Here is an 18,594-nt window from a genome sequence, read left to right as displayed (position 1 = left end):
CCCCCTGACAATGCCATTGGTGACTCTGACCTCTCCCCCAGGTGCTGTGTGCCATCATCGCGGGTGCCTTACACTACCTCTACCTGGCCTCCTTCACCTGGATGCTGCTGGAGGGCCTGCACCTCTTCCTCACTGCACGCAACCTGACTGTGGTCAACTACTCCAGCGTGAGCAGGTTCATGAAGTTCATGTTCCCTGTGGGCTATGCAGTCCCAGCTGTGATTGTGGCCATTTCTGCAGCATCCAGGCCTCACCTTTATGGATCAGCTGCCCGGTAAGGACAACTTCTGACTTCTTTATCTTCTTCACCATGTCTATGATCTTTGTAAAACCAACGTAGCATTTGATTATGCCAGGTCATATTAATAGAGTCAACAAGTGGTAATCCTTAATGCATCTTTTTTTTTTTTTTATTGTTATGCAATTACAGTTGTATGCCTTTTCTCCCCATCCCTCTACCCCACCCCAGGTGAACCCACCTCCCTCCCCCCTCTCCACCCTCCCCCTTGGTTTTGTCCATGTGTCCCTTATAGTAGTTCCTGTAATACCCTCTTCCCACTATCCCCGCCCCCACCCCCCACCCCCGCCCTGGCTATTGTTAGATTGTTCTTAACTACAATGTCTCTGGTTATATTTTGTTTGCTTTTTTCTTCTATTGCTTATGTTCCAGTTAAAGGTGAGATCATATGGTACTTGTCCCTCATTTCCTGGCTTATTTCACTTAGCATAATGCTCTCCAGTTTCATCCATGCTGTTGCAAAGGGTATAAGCTCCTTCTTTCTCTCTGCTGCGTAGAATTCCATTGTGTAAATATACCATAGTTTTTGGATCCACTCGTTTGCTGATGGGCACTTAGGTTGCTTCCAGTACTTGGCTATTGTAAATTGTGCTGCTATGAACATTGGGGTGCACAGATTCTTTTGGATTGGTGTTTCAGTGTTCTTAGGGTATAATCCCAGCAGCGGAATTACTGGGTCAAAGGGCAGTTCCATTTTTAGTTTTCTGAGGAAATTCCATATTGTTTTCCACAGTGGCCTCACCAGTCTGCATTCCCACCAACAGTGCACAAGGGTTCCCTTTTCTCCACATCCTCTCCAACATTTGTTTGTGGATTTGTTTATGTTGGCCATTCTGACTGGTGTGAGATGATACCTCATTGTGGTTTTAATTTGCATCTCTCTGATGGCTAGTGATGCTGAGCATCTTTTCATATGTCTCTGGGCCCTCTGTATGTCTTCCTTGGAGAAGTGTCTGTTCAAGTCCTTTGCCCATTTTTTAATTGGGTTGTTTGTCTTCCTGGAGTGGAGTCGTGTGAGTTCTTTATATATTTTGGAGATCAGGCCCTTGTCTGAGGTATCGTTGGCAAATATGTTTTCCCATACTGTTGGTACTCTTTGTAATTTGGTGCTGTTTTCTTTAGCCATGCAGAAGCTTTTTATTTTGATGAGGTCCCATTTGTTTATTCTTTCCTTTATGTCCCTTGCTTTAGGGGATGTGTCTGTGAGGATGTTGCTGCGTGGAATGTCTGAGATTTTCCTGCCAATGTTTTCCTCAAGGACTTTTATGGTGTTACAACTTATATTTAAGTCTTTTATCCATCTTGAGTTTATTTTCGTGTATGGCGTAAGTTGGTGATCGAGTTTCATTTTTTTGCACGTAGCTGTCCAGATCTCCCAACACCATCTGTTGAAGAGGCTGTTTTTGCTCCATTTTATGCTCCTGCCTCCTTTGTCAAATATTAATTGATCGTATAGACTTGAGTTTATTTCTGGGCTCTCTATTCTGTTCCATTGGTCTATGTGCCTGTTTTTATGCCAGTACCAGGCTGTTTTGATTACAGTGGCCTTGTAATACAGTTTGATATCAGGTATTGTGATCCCTCCTGCTTTGTTTTTCTTTCTCAAAATTGCTGCAGCTATTCGAGGTCGTTTATGGTTCCATATGAATTTCTGCAATGTTTGTTCTATATCTGTGAAATATGTCATGGGTACTCTAATAGGGATTGCATTGAATCTATAAATTGCTTTGGGTAGTATGGCCATTTTGATAATGTTGATTCTTCCAATCCATGAACATGGTACATGCTTCCATTTGTTTGTATCTTCCTTAATTTCTTTCTTCAGTGTTGTGTAGTTTTCTGAGTACAGGTCTTTTACCTCCTTGGTTAGGTTTATTCCTAGGTACTTTATTTTTCTTGTTGCTATATCGAATGGGATTTTTTTCCTGATTTCTGTTTCTGCAGTTTCGTTGCTGGTGTAGAGGAATGCCTTTGATTTCTGGGTATTGACTCTGTATCCCGCTGTTTTGCCAAATTCATTTATTAGGTCGAGTAGTTTTTGAGTGGAGTCTATAGGGTTTTCCATGTACACTATCATGTCGTCTGCAAACAGTGACAGTTTCATTTCCTCCTTTCCAATTTGGATGCCTTTTATTGCTTTTTCTTGTCTGATTGCTGTGGCTAGGACTTCCAATACTATGTTGAATAGGAGTGGTGAGAGAGGGCATCCTTGTCTAGTTCCTGATCTTAGTGGGAAAGCTCTAAGTTTTTGTCCATTGAGTGTGATGTTGGCTGTAGGTCTCTCATATATGGCCTTAATTATGTTGAGGACTGCTCCCTTTATTCCCACTTTGCTGAGTGTTTTTATCAGAAATGGGTGCTGTATCTTATCAAATGCTTTTTCCGCATGTATTGATATGATCATGTGATTTTTGTCTTTGCTGTTGTTGATGTGATGTATTATGTTTATTGATTTGCGAATATTGTGCCATCCTTGCATCCCTGGGATGAATCCCACTTGGTCATGGTGGATGATCTTTTTAATATATTGCTGGATGCGGTTTGCTAATATTTTGTTGAGAATTTTAGCGTCTATGTTCATCAGCGATATTGGCCTGAAGTTTTCTTTCTTTGTTGTGTCTTTATCTGGTTTTGGGATTAGGATGATGTTGGCTTCATAAAAAGAGTTTGGGAGTCTTCCATCAGTTTGGATTTTTTCGAATAGTCTGTGAAGGATAGGGGTTAGTTCTTCCTTAAATGCTTTGTAGAATTCTCCTGTGAAACCATCTGGTCCAGGGCTTTTGTGTGATGGGAGTTTCTTGATGACTGCTTCAATTTCCTTTGCTGATATTGGTCTGTTCAGGTTTTCTGCTTCTTCTTCAGTCAGTTTTGGAAGATTATATTTTTCTAGAAATGTGTCCATTTCATCTAGGTTTTCAAATTTCTTAGCATACAGGTCTTCATAGTAATTTCTTACGATCCTTTGTATTTCTGTGGTATCAGTTGTAATCTCTCCACTTTCATTTCTAATTCTGTTTATTTGGATCCTCTCTCTTTTCTTTTTGATGAGCCTACTTAAAGGCTTGTCGATTTTGTTTATCTTTTCAAAGAACCAGCTCCTGGATTCATTGATCCTTACAATTGTGCTTTTAGTCTCTATGTCATTTAGTTCTGCTCTGATCTTGGTTATTTCCTTCCTTGTGCTTGCTCTGGGCTGTCTTTGTTGTTGTTCCTCCAGTTCTTGTAGGCATAGGGTTAGGTTGTTTGTTTGAACTGTTTCTAACTTCTTAAGGTAGGCCTGTATTGCTATGAACTTCCCTCTCAGGACTGCCTTTGCTGTGTCCCATAGGTTTTGGGTTGTTGTGAGTTCGTTTTCATTTGTTTCCAGGAAGTTTTTGATTTCTTCCCTAATCTCGTTCTTGACCCATTCATTGTTTAATAGCATGCTATTCAGTCTCCATGCTTTTGAGTGTTTTGGGTTTTTACCCTTGGCGTTGGTTCCTAGTTTCAGACCCTTGTGGTCAGAGAAGATGCTTGATATGATTTCAATTTTCTTGAATTTGTTTAGGCTTGCTTTGTGTCCTATCATGTGGTCTATCTTTGAAAAAGTTCCATGGACACTTGAAAAGAACGTGTATTTTGCTTCTTTGGGATGAAAAGCTCTGTATATATCAGTTAAGTCCATTTCCTCTAAGGTATTGTTAAGTGACACAATATCTTTGTTGATCTTTTGTTTGGAAGACCTGTCCATTTTTGATAGTGGGGTGTTAAAATCCCCTACTATAATTGTGTTGCTGTCAATATCTTTCTTGAAATCCTCCAATATTTTCTTTATGTATTTGGGTGCTCCTATGTTGGGTGCATATATATTTACAATGTTTATGTCTTCTTGGTGGATTCTTCCTTTGAGTATTATGAAGTGACCTTCTGGGTCTCTCTTTATGGCCCTTCTTTGGAAGTCTATTTTGTCTGATATCAGTATTGCTACCCCTGCTTTTTTTTCCTGTCCGTTTGCTTGGAAGATTTGTTTCCAGCCCTTCACTTTCAGTCTGTGTAAGTGTTTTGTCCTGAGATGGGTCTCTTGTAGGCAGCATATGTGTGGGTCATGTTTTCTTATCCAGTCAGCTGTTCTATGTCTTTTGATTGGAGCATAATCCATTTACGTTTAAGGTTATTATCGATAGGTAGTTATTCATTGCCATTATTTCCTACCTGTGTTCCTCTGTCTTTCTCTTTTCCTTCCTTTCCTTAAAGCAGTCCCTTTAGCATCTCTTGCAGAGCTGGTTTGATGGAGCTGTATTCTTTTAGACTTTTTTTGTCTGGGAAACTCTTTATTTGGTCTTCTATCTTGATTGAGAGCCTTGCTGGGTAAAGTAGTCTTGGTTGCAGGCCTCTGGTTCTCAGTACTTGGAATATTTTTTGCCATTCTCTTCTGGCTTGGAGCGTTTCCATTGAGAAGTCAGTTGCTAACCTTATTGGGGCTCCCTTGTATGTTACTTCCTTTTTCTCCCTTGCTGCCTTTAAGATCCTCTCTTTGTCTTGGAAATTTGCCATTTTAATTATGATGTGTCTTGCAGTGGGTCTCTTTGGGTTCCTCTTGCTTGGGACTCTCTGTGTTTCCTGGATTTGGGTGACTTTTTCTCTCCTCAGATTAGGGAAATTTTCCATCATTACTTTTTCAAACAGGTTTTCTATCCCTTGCTCTTCTTCTTCTCCTTCTGGTATTCCTATTATACGGATATTGTTACCTTTCATGTTGTCCTGCATTTCCCTTATTGCCTCTTCATTCTTTCTGAGCCTCTTTTCCTTTTCTTGCTCCTTCTGAGTGTTTTTTTCTACTTTATCCTCCAGCTCGCTGATCCGATCCTCTGCTTCATCAAGTCTGCTTTTAATTCCTTCTACTGTGTTCTTCAATTCAGAAATTGTATTCTTAATTTCCGCTTGGCTCTTGTTGATATTTTCTATTTCCTTTTTCATGTTGATATAGTTTGCAGTGAGTTCATTGTAGTTTCCTTGTAGTTTCTGGTAGTTCTCTTTGAGCTCAGAGAGCTCAGTGAGTTTCCTGATGACCATTGCTTTGAACTCAGTATCTGATAGTTGACTTGCCTCTTTTTCAGTTAGTATTCTTTCTGAGACTTCCTCCTTTCCTTTCATTTGGGAATTGTTTCTTTGTCTTCCCATTGTTTGTGAGGCTCTTCTTGTTGGCCTCTGCGTCTTAAATTGCTTTGTTCTGACTCCCTGGATTTATGATATGAACTTCTATGGTAGAATGCCAATGGGATTCGGTGGTGCTGTCTCCTTACTCTCCTGTGCTCACTGGTCTTGAGCTGAGGTTTATGTGTTTAACACGGTCTAACTCTAGTCTTTTCAGCACTCCAGGTTTTGTTGTCTCACCTGTGGGAAAAAGAGAAAGGGGGGGCGAAAGAAAAGAAAAAAAAAAAAAACACACACACACACACACAAAACAAACCAAAACAAAGATGGGAAGGAGGGAAAAAGGAAATAGGAAAGGAGAAAAGGAAGGAAGGAAGGAAGAAGGAATAAAGAAAGATCAGAGGCAAGATAAGAAGGAATTTTAGAAAAAATTAAAACATAGAAATAGATAAAAGAAGGCAGGAAGAAGACATAAAAATGGTAAAGGATGGGAGGAAGAAGGAATGAAAAAAAAGAAAAAAAGAGAGAGGAAGAAGGAATTCAGGGGGAAAGGAAAAAAAAGAAAAAGGATAAAAAAAAAAATCTTCTGTTGGCTTGAAACCGGTCAGGTTATTTCTGCTGGTGTCCTGTCTGTGCAATGGGAGGGGGTGGTTGGAAGGATTGGTTTCACTTTTCTCTCTTCCTGGGTCACACTCTTCGCTGTTTTGTAGGTGTGGTCCCTGGCAGTCAATCAGTGGTTGATCAGCCAATCCAGCCGCTTTGGCTTGTGACGCGTGCGCGCGCAGCAGGGGAATCCAGCCGCTTTGGGTTGTGACGCTATTTTGTGCCCTGAGCGCGCAGCCGGCGGACCAATGGAGCCGCCAGGGCTTGGAACGCTGGCGCGCAGGTGGCAGATTCAGCCGCCTTGGGGTTAGGACACTCGCCAGCAGCTTTGTATTTGGAAAACAGGCACCCAGCCGGCCCTGTGCTTGGTGAGCGCACGCAGCCCGCTGAGCCACAGGCTCTGTGCTTGGGGGCCCGATCCAGCCGCCCTGGGCTTGAGTCTCTCGGGCGGGCGGGGCCGCCCTGGGACTGAATCACGTGGCACTCGGTTCCGAGGTTTTGGGCCTGTGGGTGGAGCAGCTAGTCTCTGCTCCAAATTATCTCGGAGGTTTCAGGTGTGGGCGCCCCTCCGGGGTTTCAAGTGTGGGTCCCGTTGGCTAATCTGCTCGCGCGCGCGCGACCGGACCTCAGGTGAGCGTAGCAGTCCAGGGGTGGAGGGGGAGGGGCGCCAGGGGCCTCGGCTACTACCGAGAGTTCTCTAATTAGCCCCTGAGTGTCTCTATTTTCTTTTTCTTTTTGAGAAATTCCTCCTTTTCAAGCCCCCTGGTCTAATCAAGCACCTGGCTGCTCACAGCGCAGCCTGGCCCTCTCCCAATACTCCTGCCGCAGCCCCTGCGCCAGGGCTGGCGCTTCTGCCGCCCTTGTACCGCGCGGTCCTGGGTCCCGTGGACCTTATTGTCCTTCAGCACTCTTCTTACCGTCAGATCTTTCAGTGTCCTCTATCTTTGGTCTCTGATCTTTGTATATGCAGGAATACTGTTGGCTGTTCGCTCTACTCCTCAGATCAGCTAGGTATTTCCCTGGCGTTGAGGGGAAGTGGACTCCGCTCCCACCTATGTTGCCGCCATCTTCCGAACTCTCCTTAATGCATCTTTATAATGACTAAGGAGAATGTCTTCAAACCTCTCCTTGAAATAACAAAGGTGTAATTTAAAATAGTGCTTTGATTATCATTATAAACAATTTAACTTTCCTCTTTATCCAAATCCTATAAAATATTCCAATTTTATATATGGTAAAGTAGAGATGATATAAATAATCTGAAGAATAGATTGTATCGTAGTTGAGATTTACATGGTGCTTTCTCTGTGCCGGGCATTTTTCTAGCTGTTTTTATATTGGTTAACACAATTCATCTTCACACCAGTACTGTAAGGTAGACAGCATAATTTGACCCATTTTACAGATAAGTAAATTGAGGCAAAAACAGTTTAAGTAAATGCCCAAAGGTATATCAGCTAGTAAGTAGCAGAGCTGGGATTCGAATCCAGGGAGTCAAGCTCCAGAGCTTCACTCTTATTTTCAGCTTTAAATACTAGGTTTAATGTTTTTACTTACTTTTGAAATATATTTCAAATACCATAACATTTACATCTTTAAAGGGTACAGATCAGTGGTTTTGACGATAATCACAGAGTAGTGCAGCAGATACCACAATCAAATTTCACAACATTTTCAACTTCCCCAAAAGAAACCTCACTCCAACCCCTGATAACCAGTAATCTACATGGACCTGCCTACCCTGGATATTTCCCATGATTGAAATCGTAGATGTCATCTTTTATGATGGGATTCTTTCACTTAGCATGATGTGTTCAATGTTCATCATGTTGTATCAAGTACCACGCCATCATTCTTTGTTGTTGTTGTTATTGCTCGTGTTGTGTGTAAAAGATATCCCATTACATAGATATTCCATCAAGTCTTATCCATCCATCAGTTGATAGACATTCGGATTGTTTCCATTTGTAACTACTATGAAAGGTGCCACTATAAACATGCACATACAAGTTTTAAATATTTTTTAAATGAAATTCATTGTGGTGACATTGGTTAATAATATTATATAGGTTTCAAGTGTACAATTCTCTGATATACCAACTGTACAGTGCATTGTGTGTTCACCACCCAGAGTCATATCTCTTCCATCACCATATATTGGGCCAACTTTACCCTCACTCCCTCTTCCCATCCCCTTTCCAGTCACCATCATACTGTTGTCTGTTTCTGTGAATTTTTGTTTGTTTGGTCATTTGTTGCTTTCAGTTTCATATCCACATATAAGTGAAATTATTCTTGACTTTTTCTGTCTGAATTATTTTGCTTAGCATGATTTCTCAAAATCCATACATGTTGTTGCAAATACCGTACTTTGACTTTTTTGTGGTTGAGTAGTGTTCCACTGTATATAAGTACCACATCTTTATTCAATAATCTATCAAAGGACACTCTGGTTGTTTCCACGTCTTGTCCACCCTGAGTAATGCTGCAGTGAACATAGGGATGCATATATCTTTGTGAATAAATGTTTTCAGGTAGCTACCTTGAAAGGTAACCCACTGAGTGGGAGAAGGTATTTGCCAATAAAATCTGGGATAAGTGGTTAATATCCATAATAAGGAACTCATACAACTCAACAACAACAAAAAACAAACGAATCAACTAAATAATGGGCAGAGGATCTGAAGAGATACTTCTCCCAAGAAATACAATTTGCCAACAGATCTATGAAAAGATGCTCAACTTCACTAGCTGTTAGGGAAATGCTTCCATTCTCTCTTGCTTGCATTATTCTCAGTGTATATTTCACCATACTAAATGTCTTGCCTTACTCTATATGTGGGTGGAAAAAAAATAGGTTAACAGTTGTTTGTATGTAAAGTTATATAATAATTAGTAAATAACATTATAAGAATAAACTCTGTGTTTTGCATACGCACAACTATAAACCTCCTCTTCCCCACCCCTGTGCATTACCCTAATGCTGGATCAAGAGTGAATTCTGACTCTGTAAATCAGTAAAACCTTGAGCAATAGACTTAAGCCCTTTGTGCTTCTGGTACCAACCTGTAATCAAGTAAGAACTTCTGTTGTGAACTGTTGTTAAAATTACATGAAATAACTCAACAACAATGCAACCCAATTAAAAAATGGACAATATGTTTGAGTAGACGTTTCTTTTTTTATATATATTTATTGATTATGCTATTACAGTTGCCCCATTTCCGCCCCTTCACTCAACTCCATCCTGCCCACCCCCTCCCTCCCACATTCCCCCCCTATAGTTCATGTCCATGGGTCATACTTATAAGTTCTTTGGCTTCTACATTTCCTACACTATTCTTACCCTCCCCCTATTTTCCACCTATCATCTATGCTACTTATTCTCTGTACCTTTCCCTCCTCTCTCCCCCTCCCAATCCCCTATTGATAACCCTCCATGTGATCTCCATTTCTGTGGTTCTGTTTCTGTTCTAGTTGTTTGCTTAGTTTTCTTTTGTTTTGGTTTTAGGTGTGGTTGTTTATAACTGTGAGTTTGCTGTCATTTTTACTGTTCCTATTTTTGATCTTCTTTTTCCTAGGTAACTCCTTTAACATTTCATATAATAATAGCTTGGTGATGATGAACTCCTTTAACTTGACCTTATCTGAGAAGCACTTGATCTTCCCTTCCATTCTAAATGATAGCTTTGTTGGAGACAGTAATCTTGGATGTAGGTCCTTGCCTTTCATGACTTGGAATACTTCTTTCCAGCCCCTTCTTGCCTGTAAGGTCTCTTTGGAGAAATCAGCTGACAGTCTTATGGGAAGTCCTTTGTAGGTAACTGTCTCCTTTTCTCTTGCTGCTTCTAAGATTCTCTCCTTCTGTTTCATCTTGGGTAATGTAATTATGACATGCCTTGGTGTGTTCCTCCTTGGGTCCAGCTTCTTTGGGACTCTCTGAGCTTCCTGGACTTCCTGGAAGTCTATTTCCTTTGCCAGACTGGGGAAGTTCTCCTTCATTATTTGTTCCAATAAGTTTTCAATTTTCTGCTCTTCCTCTTCTCCTTCTGGCACCCCTATAATTCGGATGTTGGAACGTTTCAAGATGTCCTGGAGGTTCCTAAGCCTCTCCTCATTTTTCCAAATTCTTGTTTCTTCATTCTTTTCTGGATGGATGTTTCTTTCTTCCTTCTGGTCCACACCATTGATTTGAGTCCCAGTTTCCTTCTCATCACTATTGGTTCCCTGTACATTTTCCTTTGTTTCTCTTAGCATAGCCTTCATTTTTTCATCTGGTTTTCGAACAAATTCAACCAATTCTGTGAGCGTCTTAATAACCAGTGTTTTGAACTGTGCATCTGCTAGGCTGGCTATCTCTTCCTTGCTTAGTTGTATTTTTTCTGGAGCTTTGAAGTGTTCTGTCATTTGGGCCATTGTTTTTTTTTTTTTTTTTGTCTTGGCGCATCTGTTACTTAAAGGGGCAGAGCCTTAGGTGTTCACCAGGGTGGGGTAATGCTGGTGGCTGCGCTGTGATGCTGTACGTGGGGAAGGGGCCGAGAGGGAGCAATGGCGCTCACTCCACTCTCCACCGGATTTCAGTCACTCCCTTCTGCTACCCACAATCAAATTGGGCCCCTCTGGTGCTGGTTCCCGAGTGGGTGGGCTTGTGCACACTCTAGGCCCCTGTGGGTCTCTCCAACGACCTCTCCTTTGAGGCTGGGAGTCTCTCCTGCTGCCTCCCCAACCGCCATGGGCGTTTTCAATCAGAGGTTTGAGGCTTTATTTCCCGGCACTGGAGCCCTGGGTTGTGCAGTCTGCTTTGCTCCCCGCCACTGGCCCCGGTTTATCTGTGCACGAGTGTGGGGCTGGGGCTGCCTCTCTGCCTGCCCTGTTCTCCGCCACTCTGAGTCCGGCCCTCTCGGTTTTTCTGTGCGCGAATGTGGGGCCGCAGGGTCTGCTAGTGGTAAGACTGCCTGCCCCTTTTGTCCCACACTCCTCCAGTCTCGGTCCTGCCACAGCCACGTGAGTCCTCTCTGCCCCGGTGCCCACCTCTGCCCCTCCTACTGGTCTGGATGTATGTTTCTTTTTTATCTACTTGGTGTCGGACTTCCTGGCTGTTCGATTTTCTGTCAGTTCTGGTTGTGCGAGGAGGCGCAGTGTGTCTACCTACGCCACCATTTTTGTTCTCCTCCGACACCTCGAGTAGATGTTTCTGACAAGATATGTGAATGAGTAGTCAGGGCATGATCAGATGCTCAACTTCATTAGTCATTAGGAAAATGAAAATCAAAAACATCAAAATGATATCCCTTCATAGCCATTAGGTAAAATGGTTAAAATAAGAATACAGAGAATAAAAAATGTTTATAAGGATGTAGAAAAATTTGAATCCTTATGCATTACTGGTTGGCAAGTAAAATAGTGCAGCCACTTTGGAAAATGGTTTGATAGTTTCTTAGATGTTGAACACACATAGCTACCACTTGACCCAGCAATTCCACCCCTAGGTCCAGTGTATATACCCCAAACAAATGGAAACACATGTCCACAAAAAAGCTTGTACATGAATGCTCACAGCAGCGTTATTGAAAATAGCCAGAAACTGGAAACACAGTAAATGTCCATCAGTTGATGAGTGGATAAAAGAAAGGCATATCTATACAACAAAATATTGTTTGGCCATTAAAATGAATTACAAATATAATTCAGCCATAAAAACATGCTGCAACATGGTGAACTTTGATGGAAAAACATTAGGCTAGGTGACAGAATCCAGCCATAAAAGGCCACATATTGTATGATTCCATTTATGTCCGGAACAGGCATGTCCATGGAGACAGACAGTGGAGCAATGGTGCCGTGGGGCTGTGTGGGTGGTGAGGTGCATGGAAGCAGGAATGAGGACTGCCTGCTAATGTGAATTTTTTGAGGAGTTGAAAATATTCTAAAGTGAGATTGTGATGATCTCACAACTCTGTGAGTATTTGAAGGGTCACTGAACAGTACAGTGTAAATGGGTGAAATTTATGGTATGTGAAATACATCTCATAAAAGCCATAATTAAAAATATTCAATAGATGGGTTTTGCAGCAGATGAAAATAATCATATCGACTAGGGCAGGAACAGCCCTTTAAGTCACGTGAGATTCACAGGACTCTCAAAAACTGTTAACACATACAGACTTCTCCTGTGCCTCAACACAATCTCAGTAACACCCTCTCACTGCTCCAGTCTCAGCTCAAATAATACTTCCTTGTGGAATCTTCCCCAAACATCCTAATTTCCTAGACCCCAAACTAAGCATGACATCCAATGACATTCTCTTAGCCACCCATTTTGTTTTGTTGTTGCGTCGAGTCTCTGTGTCTCCTGCCTGAAGTGAGATGTGTGGGATTTAAGACCGTGTTTGCTTTCGTCACGACTGAATGTTCAGAGCCAAACACAGAGCCTACCACAGAAGAGACACTCAGTATTTGTGGATGAACGAATTAGTGAATAGGTTTATATAATTGTTCTATATCTCTAAGGGCCAATGTATTTTTTTTCTCTTTCTCCCTTCCTCTCAAATCAATAAACATATATTTATTTATTTATTTATTTATTTTTATATGAATTTATTGAGGTGACATTGGTTAACAAGGACCAATGTATTTTTAATTCTCTCTCTTCTTTTAGCTGCTGGCTAAGCACAACAAATGGATTTCTATGGAGCTTCCTTGGACCCATCTGCGCCATCATCTCTGTGTGTGATGACATCAGGGCATCCTTAACATTCAGCTGAGGGTCATTAGAAGAGCAGAATTATAAGGGTGTGGGGGGAATGGCAGGAGCAGGAGTTTTCCTGGGTTCTGATAGGGTTGCTTTGGTTTTCTAAGACTGCTCCTAAAACGACAAACTCTGACACTAAGTATGAAAACTACTTAAGTGTGGAATTGCTGATGGACAGGCTAGGATAGGGATAACAAATTAAAAGCATATTCACTAACTCTCTGTGTTCCTGAAGGTCAATCTAGCTTTCTTTCTGATGACACTCTGGATTTTGAAAAGCAAACTCTGTTCCCTCAACACTGATGTGTCCACCCTGCAGAATACAAGGTAAGCTGGAGAAGAGGGTGACATCCCTGCAGTCACGTGTGGCCCCAAGAGCAAATCCATGTGTTTCCCTACTCAGGGTGTGCCGAGGGAACCCCGGGTACAGGGAGGCAGTGATCCTTGTGTGGCAGCAGGCTCAGATTCAGTGGTATGCGGCTGACTCCCCGGACCCAAAGCTCTGTTTCTAACCCCAGCTTGTGACTCCCTCAGCAGGGTGAAGGACTGATGTTGGTTCATGAACCTTCATTGGACTTTTGTCAGCAGTCCTATGAGAAAAGTACAAAGAAGCTGTATGCACCCAGCCTACACTTTCATACCGTCCTCTATTCAGGTTCCTTCTCAGCCCTCTCCATTTCTCTGTTGGGAAAAATATTCTATTCCAGGAGGCAGCGGCACGGTTTTGTTCCAGGAACCCCTGTGTAAATACAATGCTTTCTTGTATGTTCCTATCAGTATCCTTTCTAATTTTTGCATGTCATTATTTGGCAGTATCAGTCATTTGAATAGCCTGAGAGCTTTGTGAAAGTAGAAATTCTGCCTCTGTCAGTTTTACTGCCCAGGCCCCAGCACAGAGCCTGCCTGATGCACCTACAGCCTCAGAAATGTTGGTTTAATAAAATCAGGGATCTCCAAGGAGCATCATACATTTTTGAACTTACATTATAAAGTGTCCTAACTCTACTCAATATAGTCAAAATGTCACCTTGGACCAGAGTTGCATTTCTATTGTGGAGAATCATTGAGAGAAAGGTCAGAGCTGAACACAACTCAGTCTGTGAACTCATCACCAACAGGGGAAAGCAGGAAGAAGCATCCATGGGGTAGAAATGAGAGTGGCCTTGATTCTGTGGCTCTGGGTGCACCATGGGCCTCATTTCTCCTCCTACTCAGGATGCTGACATTTAAAGCAATGGCCCAGCTCTTCATCCTGGGCTGCACGTGGTGTCTGGGAATCCTGCAGCTGGGCCCAGCTGCCCATGCCATGGCCTATCTCTTCACCATCATCAACAGCCTGCAGGGAGTCTTCATCTTCCTGGTGTACTGTCTCCTCAGCCAGCAGGTACCACAGTCCCACTCCCACCCAGCACCCTTTTCATTCTCACTCCTCCAGTGAGCTGACTCAGAGCATGCTTTGCCTCTGCAGGTCCGGGAGCAATACAGGCAATTGTTGAAAGGGGTTAGGAAAATCAAAGCAGACTCTGAGAAGTACACCCTCTCCAGCAGGGCCACACCTGAAGCTTCCAGGCCCAGCATGGTGAGGTCCCACATTGCTTGCAGAGCCCTTTGCTAACTGATCCACTTGAGTAGCTCATGCCCCTCACACTGTGATGCAGATCCTGGCCCGTGGGATCTGTGTTGTGGCTGCGATGGACAGGGACTACCAAGTCCTGTGGAGGAAAAGGGATGCACGGCCACTCTCTCAAGAGGAGAGCTCCCTGACCCTTGCCTTGGCAGGCTTTTATTGCTTTTCTGAGCACAAAACATTGAGGATGGTCCTCATTTACAACACACAGGTTCGCTTTAGGTGGTTACAGAAGACAAAGGAGAGGATGTTGCTAATTACATCAAAAAGGAAGGAGATTTGCAAATGTAAAGGGAGAAGTGGTTAAGCTGGTTACACTCATCCTTGGAAGGTGTAGCATAGATGTTAGGAAGTTACTTTAAAGATGTGCAGTAAACGTTTGCAGCTTCAGTTCAGGGTGAGGGAGTTTTAGCAAAAAGCAAGTCTCAAAGTGGCCTGGGTACAATGCAGGCATGATTCCCCACGGGAGAACCTATCCATGGGTGTGGGTCCTGCGTGCGGACCTCACTCCCCACTGGCCTCTCTGAGTGGGAGCTGAGCCCAAACCGTGCAGAACTGTCTCCTATAACACTGGACAACCTGCGTGTATAACAGGGGATGCTCAAGCATGGCTCCCATGGCCTTCACTCTTTGACTCCTTAACCATTAGCAATGGCCTCAGTTAAAAACCATGTATTTTCTCTTGCTCCTTAGGAACTGTGTTCATCTTGACTTTTACATATCAGCACGCTTACTGAATGCCTGCTGCATGCCATGCGTGGTTAACTAAATGACTGAGAATCAATGACCTGAAGCAGGGAAGCACATGCCACTCAGAGAGCCACATTATCTTATCCTCACCCACCCCTATCTCACAGTCACTTGGCACCACACAACCAAAAGGCAAAGATGGGGAGAATGATGTACGTTTTTAAGAATTAAACAGAAATCAGTGTTAGCTGGCATTTCAGATTTAGTAAGATTGCCGGATGTTTTCAGCACCCTCCACCCACTGCAAAACCAGGAAGGACAAGCCATAAGTGCATGGGAAAATTCCTGTCAGTGATTACTAAGAACCACCACTGGTTTAAATAGCTCTTTTATAATTGAAAAAAATTTTTTATACATTGAAAGTTCTTTTATTTAATTTTTTCACCTCTTCTTCCATCTTCCATTAAACGTGTTGAGTCTTCTTTCCCAGTTACAGGAGCCAACTGTGCTCCTGGGAAGTGTTGTATTTCTCTCACCTGTTCACCATCCTTCACACAAGCACTGGTTTCACGTTTGAATGTTCTATTTCCTCTCCCTCTCTCCACAAATATTCTTACCACCTATTTCACAGAAAAAATCCAAGTCATCACAATGACTATGAATGATGGTTGCATGCTCTCAACCATACAACACAAACATTAGTGTGCATCCCCCCCACATTGCCATATCATTGACTCTATTTCCCTTCTTTCTAAAGACAGTGCTTCCGCCTGCATGTAGAATCCCATTATTCATGCCTTATCAATTATCCTTACATTATTTTCACACATTCCCTCTCTCTTTCTCTTCCCTCTTTCCCTTTCTCCATCCATTTCCCCATTCATATTTCCTTCACCTTCTCAAAAGTTATTTCCCTTTGTCGTAGAAACATGATTGATTCTTTTCTATCTTATAATCCTGAAGCTTTTCCCCTGAAGCTCTCAGGGGAAATAAAGTAATAATCATGTACCACTTGGCCTGCCATTTCCTTGTAGCTACTTACCAGCCAAGAGTTGACTTTTCTCTGTCTCTATTTCCTTGATTTAAATTTATTTTCTCAACCCATGTGAGTATGGTTTTTCTCCCCCATCATTCCACCAATGCAAATATCTCTTACGTTACAATGATCTCCATGTCTCTAAAGGGCCTCCCAGAAACTCCTTACACTATTTGTCACTGCTTTCTCAAGAAACACTCCATCCTTATCCTGTCTCAATTTGACTTCCATGCCCCTCCTCCATGTCTTTCTTCTTTTCCCTTTTCCTTCATTCCTTCATCCCTTCATCCAATGGATTGGTTCCAGAACAACTTCAATTCTCATTAAATTCTTTCTTCCAAGGCAATAGCATTCATTCCTTTGATTCATTCACCACGTATGTTTCTCTAGCTCTGACTGCTCTTCTGAAAACTAGAAGATCATTTCCAGTTACTTACGTGACACCATTGATATTCCCAAGGCACCTTGACTCAGCCATCCAATATAAGACTCAGGGTCTTTATAGTATTACTCCTTTCCATGACGTCTTTCTCTCTGAATGGCACTTCATCCACTGTGTGGCCCAACTTTGGAACCCGAAAGTTACTCTCATTAATTATTTCCTACCACCACCTATTCATTATACAATCCTGTTATTCATATCTTCTCAGTATGTCCCCAATATGCCCAGCTGACTCAATCTCCATGACCTCCCCAATCCGAACCCCGTCCCTGAGCCAGGCTGACATCTTCACTTGCCTGAACTACTGCTACACCCCCCTGACTGACCACTCTTTTCCACTCTCTTCACCTTCCAACTCCTCTTCACACAGAAGTCAGAGGGATCTTTTCAAAACAAAAAACACAAGTCATGTCACCCCTGTGTGAAACCTGTTACGTGTACTTTGTCTTGAGCTCAGTTCTGAATAATTTCCTAAGCACAACATTTATAAATTTCTTGAGTAGAGAGAGGCATATGAAGTTGGCCTTCTCAAGCACTAGCAATTACACTGAGCTTTCTCTAGACCTAGGAATAAGTAACTCATATTGGTGATGGAAAGGATAAGGGAAAACATAAGAATTCAATGCTGCTTCTTTTATGTCCTTGGCAATGGAAAATAGATAACATTTCTGCCCTTACATTAATTTCCCACCTGCCCTCTTTTATTATTCCAAACATAAAGTAACCTTTCACAAATGTTGAAGCAGAGGAATCAGAACACATTTTGAAAGAGATAGACCATTTTTGTAGCACATTTAGTTGTCCTATCCTCTGTTATTTGGGGTTTAGAAACTATAGGGAGATGAAACTTCTGAGGAAGCCCAGGTCTAGTACAATTGATATGGCCTTTTCTTACCCTGACCAATCCATCTGGCAAGGTAATTTTGTGATTAAAATCTTCTTAAATTTCTTATTTCTTTCATCAGAGGAAACTTTTAAGTTGTCTTTCTATAGTCTTATATTTCATTTCTACAATGTTCTCTTTCTAGGTTAATTGAAAAGATCTTTCGATCTATCTCCTTTTATCCCATGGAGACTCAGAACTGTCATTCTGTGAGCCACTGAGAGAGGGTAAAACGACTTTGTGGTGTGTTTCAAGAAGTTCATTGTATCAGCAACGTGAAAGAAGTCGTGGTGGATATGCCGGAAACTCAGTTCCTGCAAAATCTGGAATTTTTCTGTGCCCTGCAGTGTACCTGGGAAACTGGGCATGTAAAATGTGAAGGTGGCCCAGTTTCTTAGGACCTTTAGGTTAAGTTACTGCTGTGTTTCCTTTCCACGAAGACTCTTCCAGCATCTGAATGTCTATGAGCAGGAAAATCAGCCTTGAAGGATTTTCATGCCAACAACATGAAAAAGAATGGAATGTTCACACCATAGTCTGGATTTCTTAATTTTTTGTTTAGTATCTCTATGGGTTTAATTATTTACTCATTCAAAAATGTTATTTACTAAGAAGGGGAAGGAGGTGGATTTGGCTGGGGTGGGGTAGAGAGGTGGGGAGAAAATGCAGACAACTGTAATTGAACAACAATAAAATAATTTAAAAATTGAAAAAGAAAGTTATTTATTTGTCATGTCTAAGGCAGAGATCAGAAGAGACCCAGGTCCTGCCTTCATGAAGCTCTCAGGGGAAATAAAGTAATTTCTGGCGCTAGATTTGCCTCCGAGGCGGAAGGTCCCTGTCCCTGAGCCACTGTTGTGTCAACCATGGCACAGACTCCATCGTTCATCCTCACATCAAAATGCAGGCGTTTTGCAACTCCGGTCATGGCAGGTATAGTTCAGGCTTTGTGGGCCAGGCTCTGGTTTTCCAGAGAAATATAATTGATGTATTTCTTGGTTATTTAATATAATCCTGTTGTGTTTATAAGCAAAGAAAAAAAGGTTCACACACATTTAGATTTTTTAAATTTTCCTTTTCATCTCATGTAATGATCTTATTTAATTTCCATAAATCTGATTTTCCAAGGAC

The 18,594-nt window shown here is 42.1% G+C and overlaps 1 protein-coding gene across 1 annotated transcript in view; it reads left to right on the top strand.

Moving 5' to 3' along the window:
- Positions 1-17,987, top strand: part of LOC112301437 (adhesion G protein-coupled receptor E2-like) — a 45,163-nt gene extending 27,176 nt beyond the window's left edge. The window contains exons 13-18 of the mRNA XM_053910460.2: positions 42-274; positions 12,693-12,759; positions 13,021-13,112; positions 14,001-14,169; positions 14,254-14,364; positions 17,609-17,987. Coding sequence (XP_053766435.1) covers positions 42-274; positions 12,693-12,759; positions 13,021-13,112; positions 14,001-14,169; positions 14,254-14,364; positions 17,609-17,617 — 681 coding nt within the window. The 3' untranslated portion in view covers positions 17,618-17,987. The remainder of the gene's footprint in view (positions 1-41; positions 275-12,692; positions 12,760-13,020; positions 13,113-14,000; positions 14,170-14,253; positions 14,365-17,608) is intronic.
- Positions 17,988-18,594: the final 607 nt, after the last annotated feature.

This window comes from Desmodus rotundus, chromosome 9 (genome assembly GCF_022682495.2).
Source record: "Desmodus rotundus isolate HL8 chromosome 9, HLdesRot8A.1, whole genome shotgun sequence".
Taxonomy (NCBI): Eukaryota; Metazoa; Chordata; class Mammalia; order Chiroptera; family Phyllostomidae; genus Desmodus; species Desmodus rotundus.
Note: the sequence above shows the minus strand (reverse complement) of the source record. Positions and strands in the feature narration are given on the sequence as shown.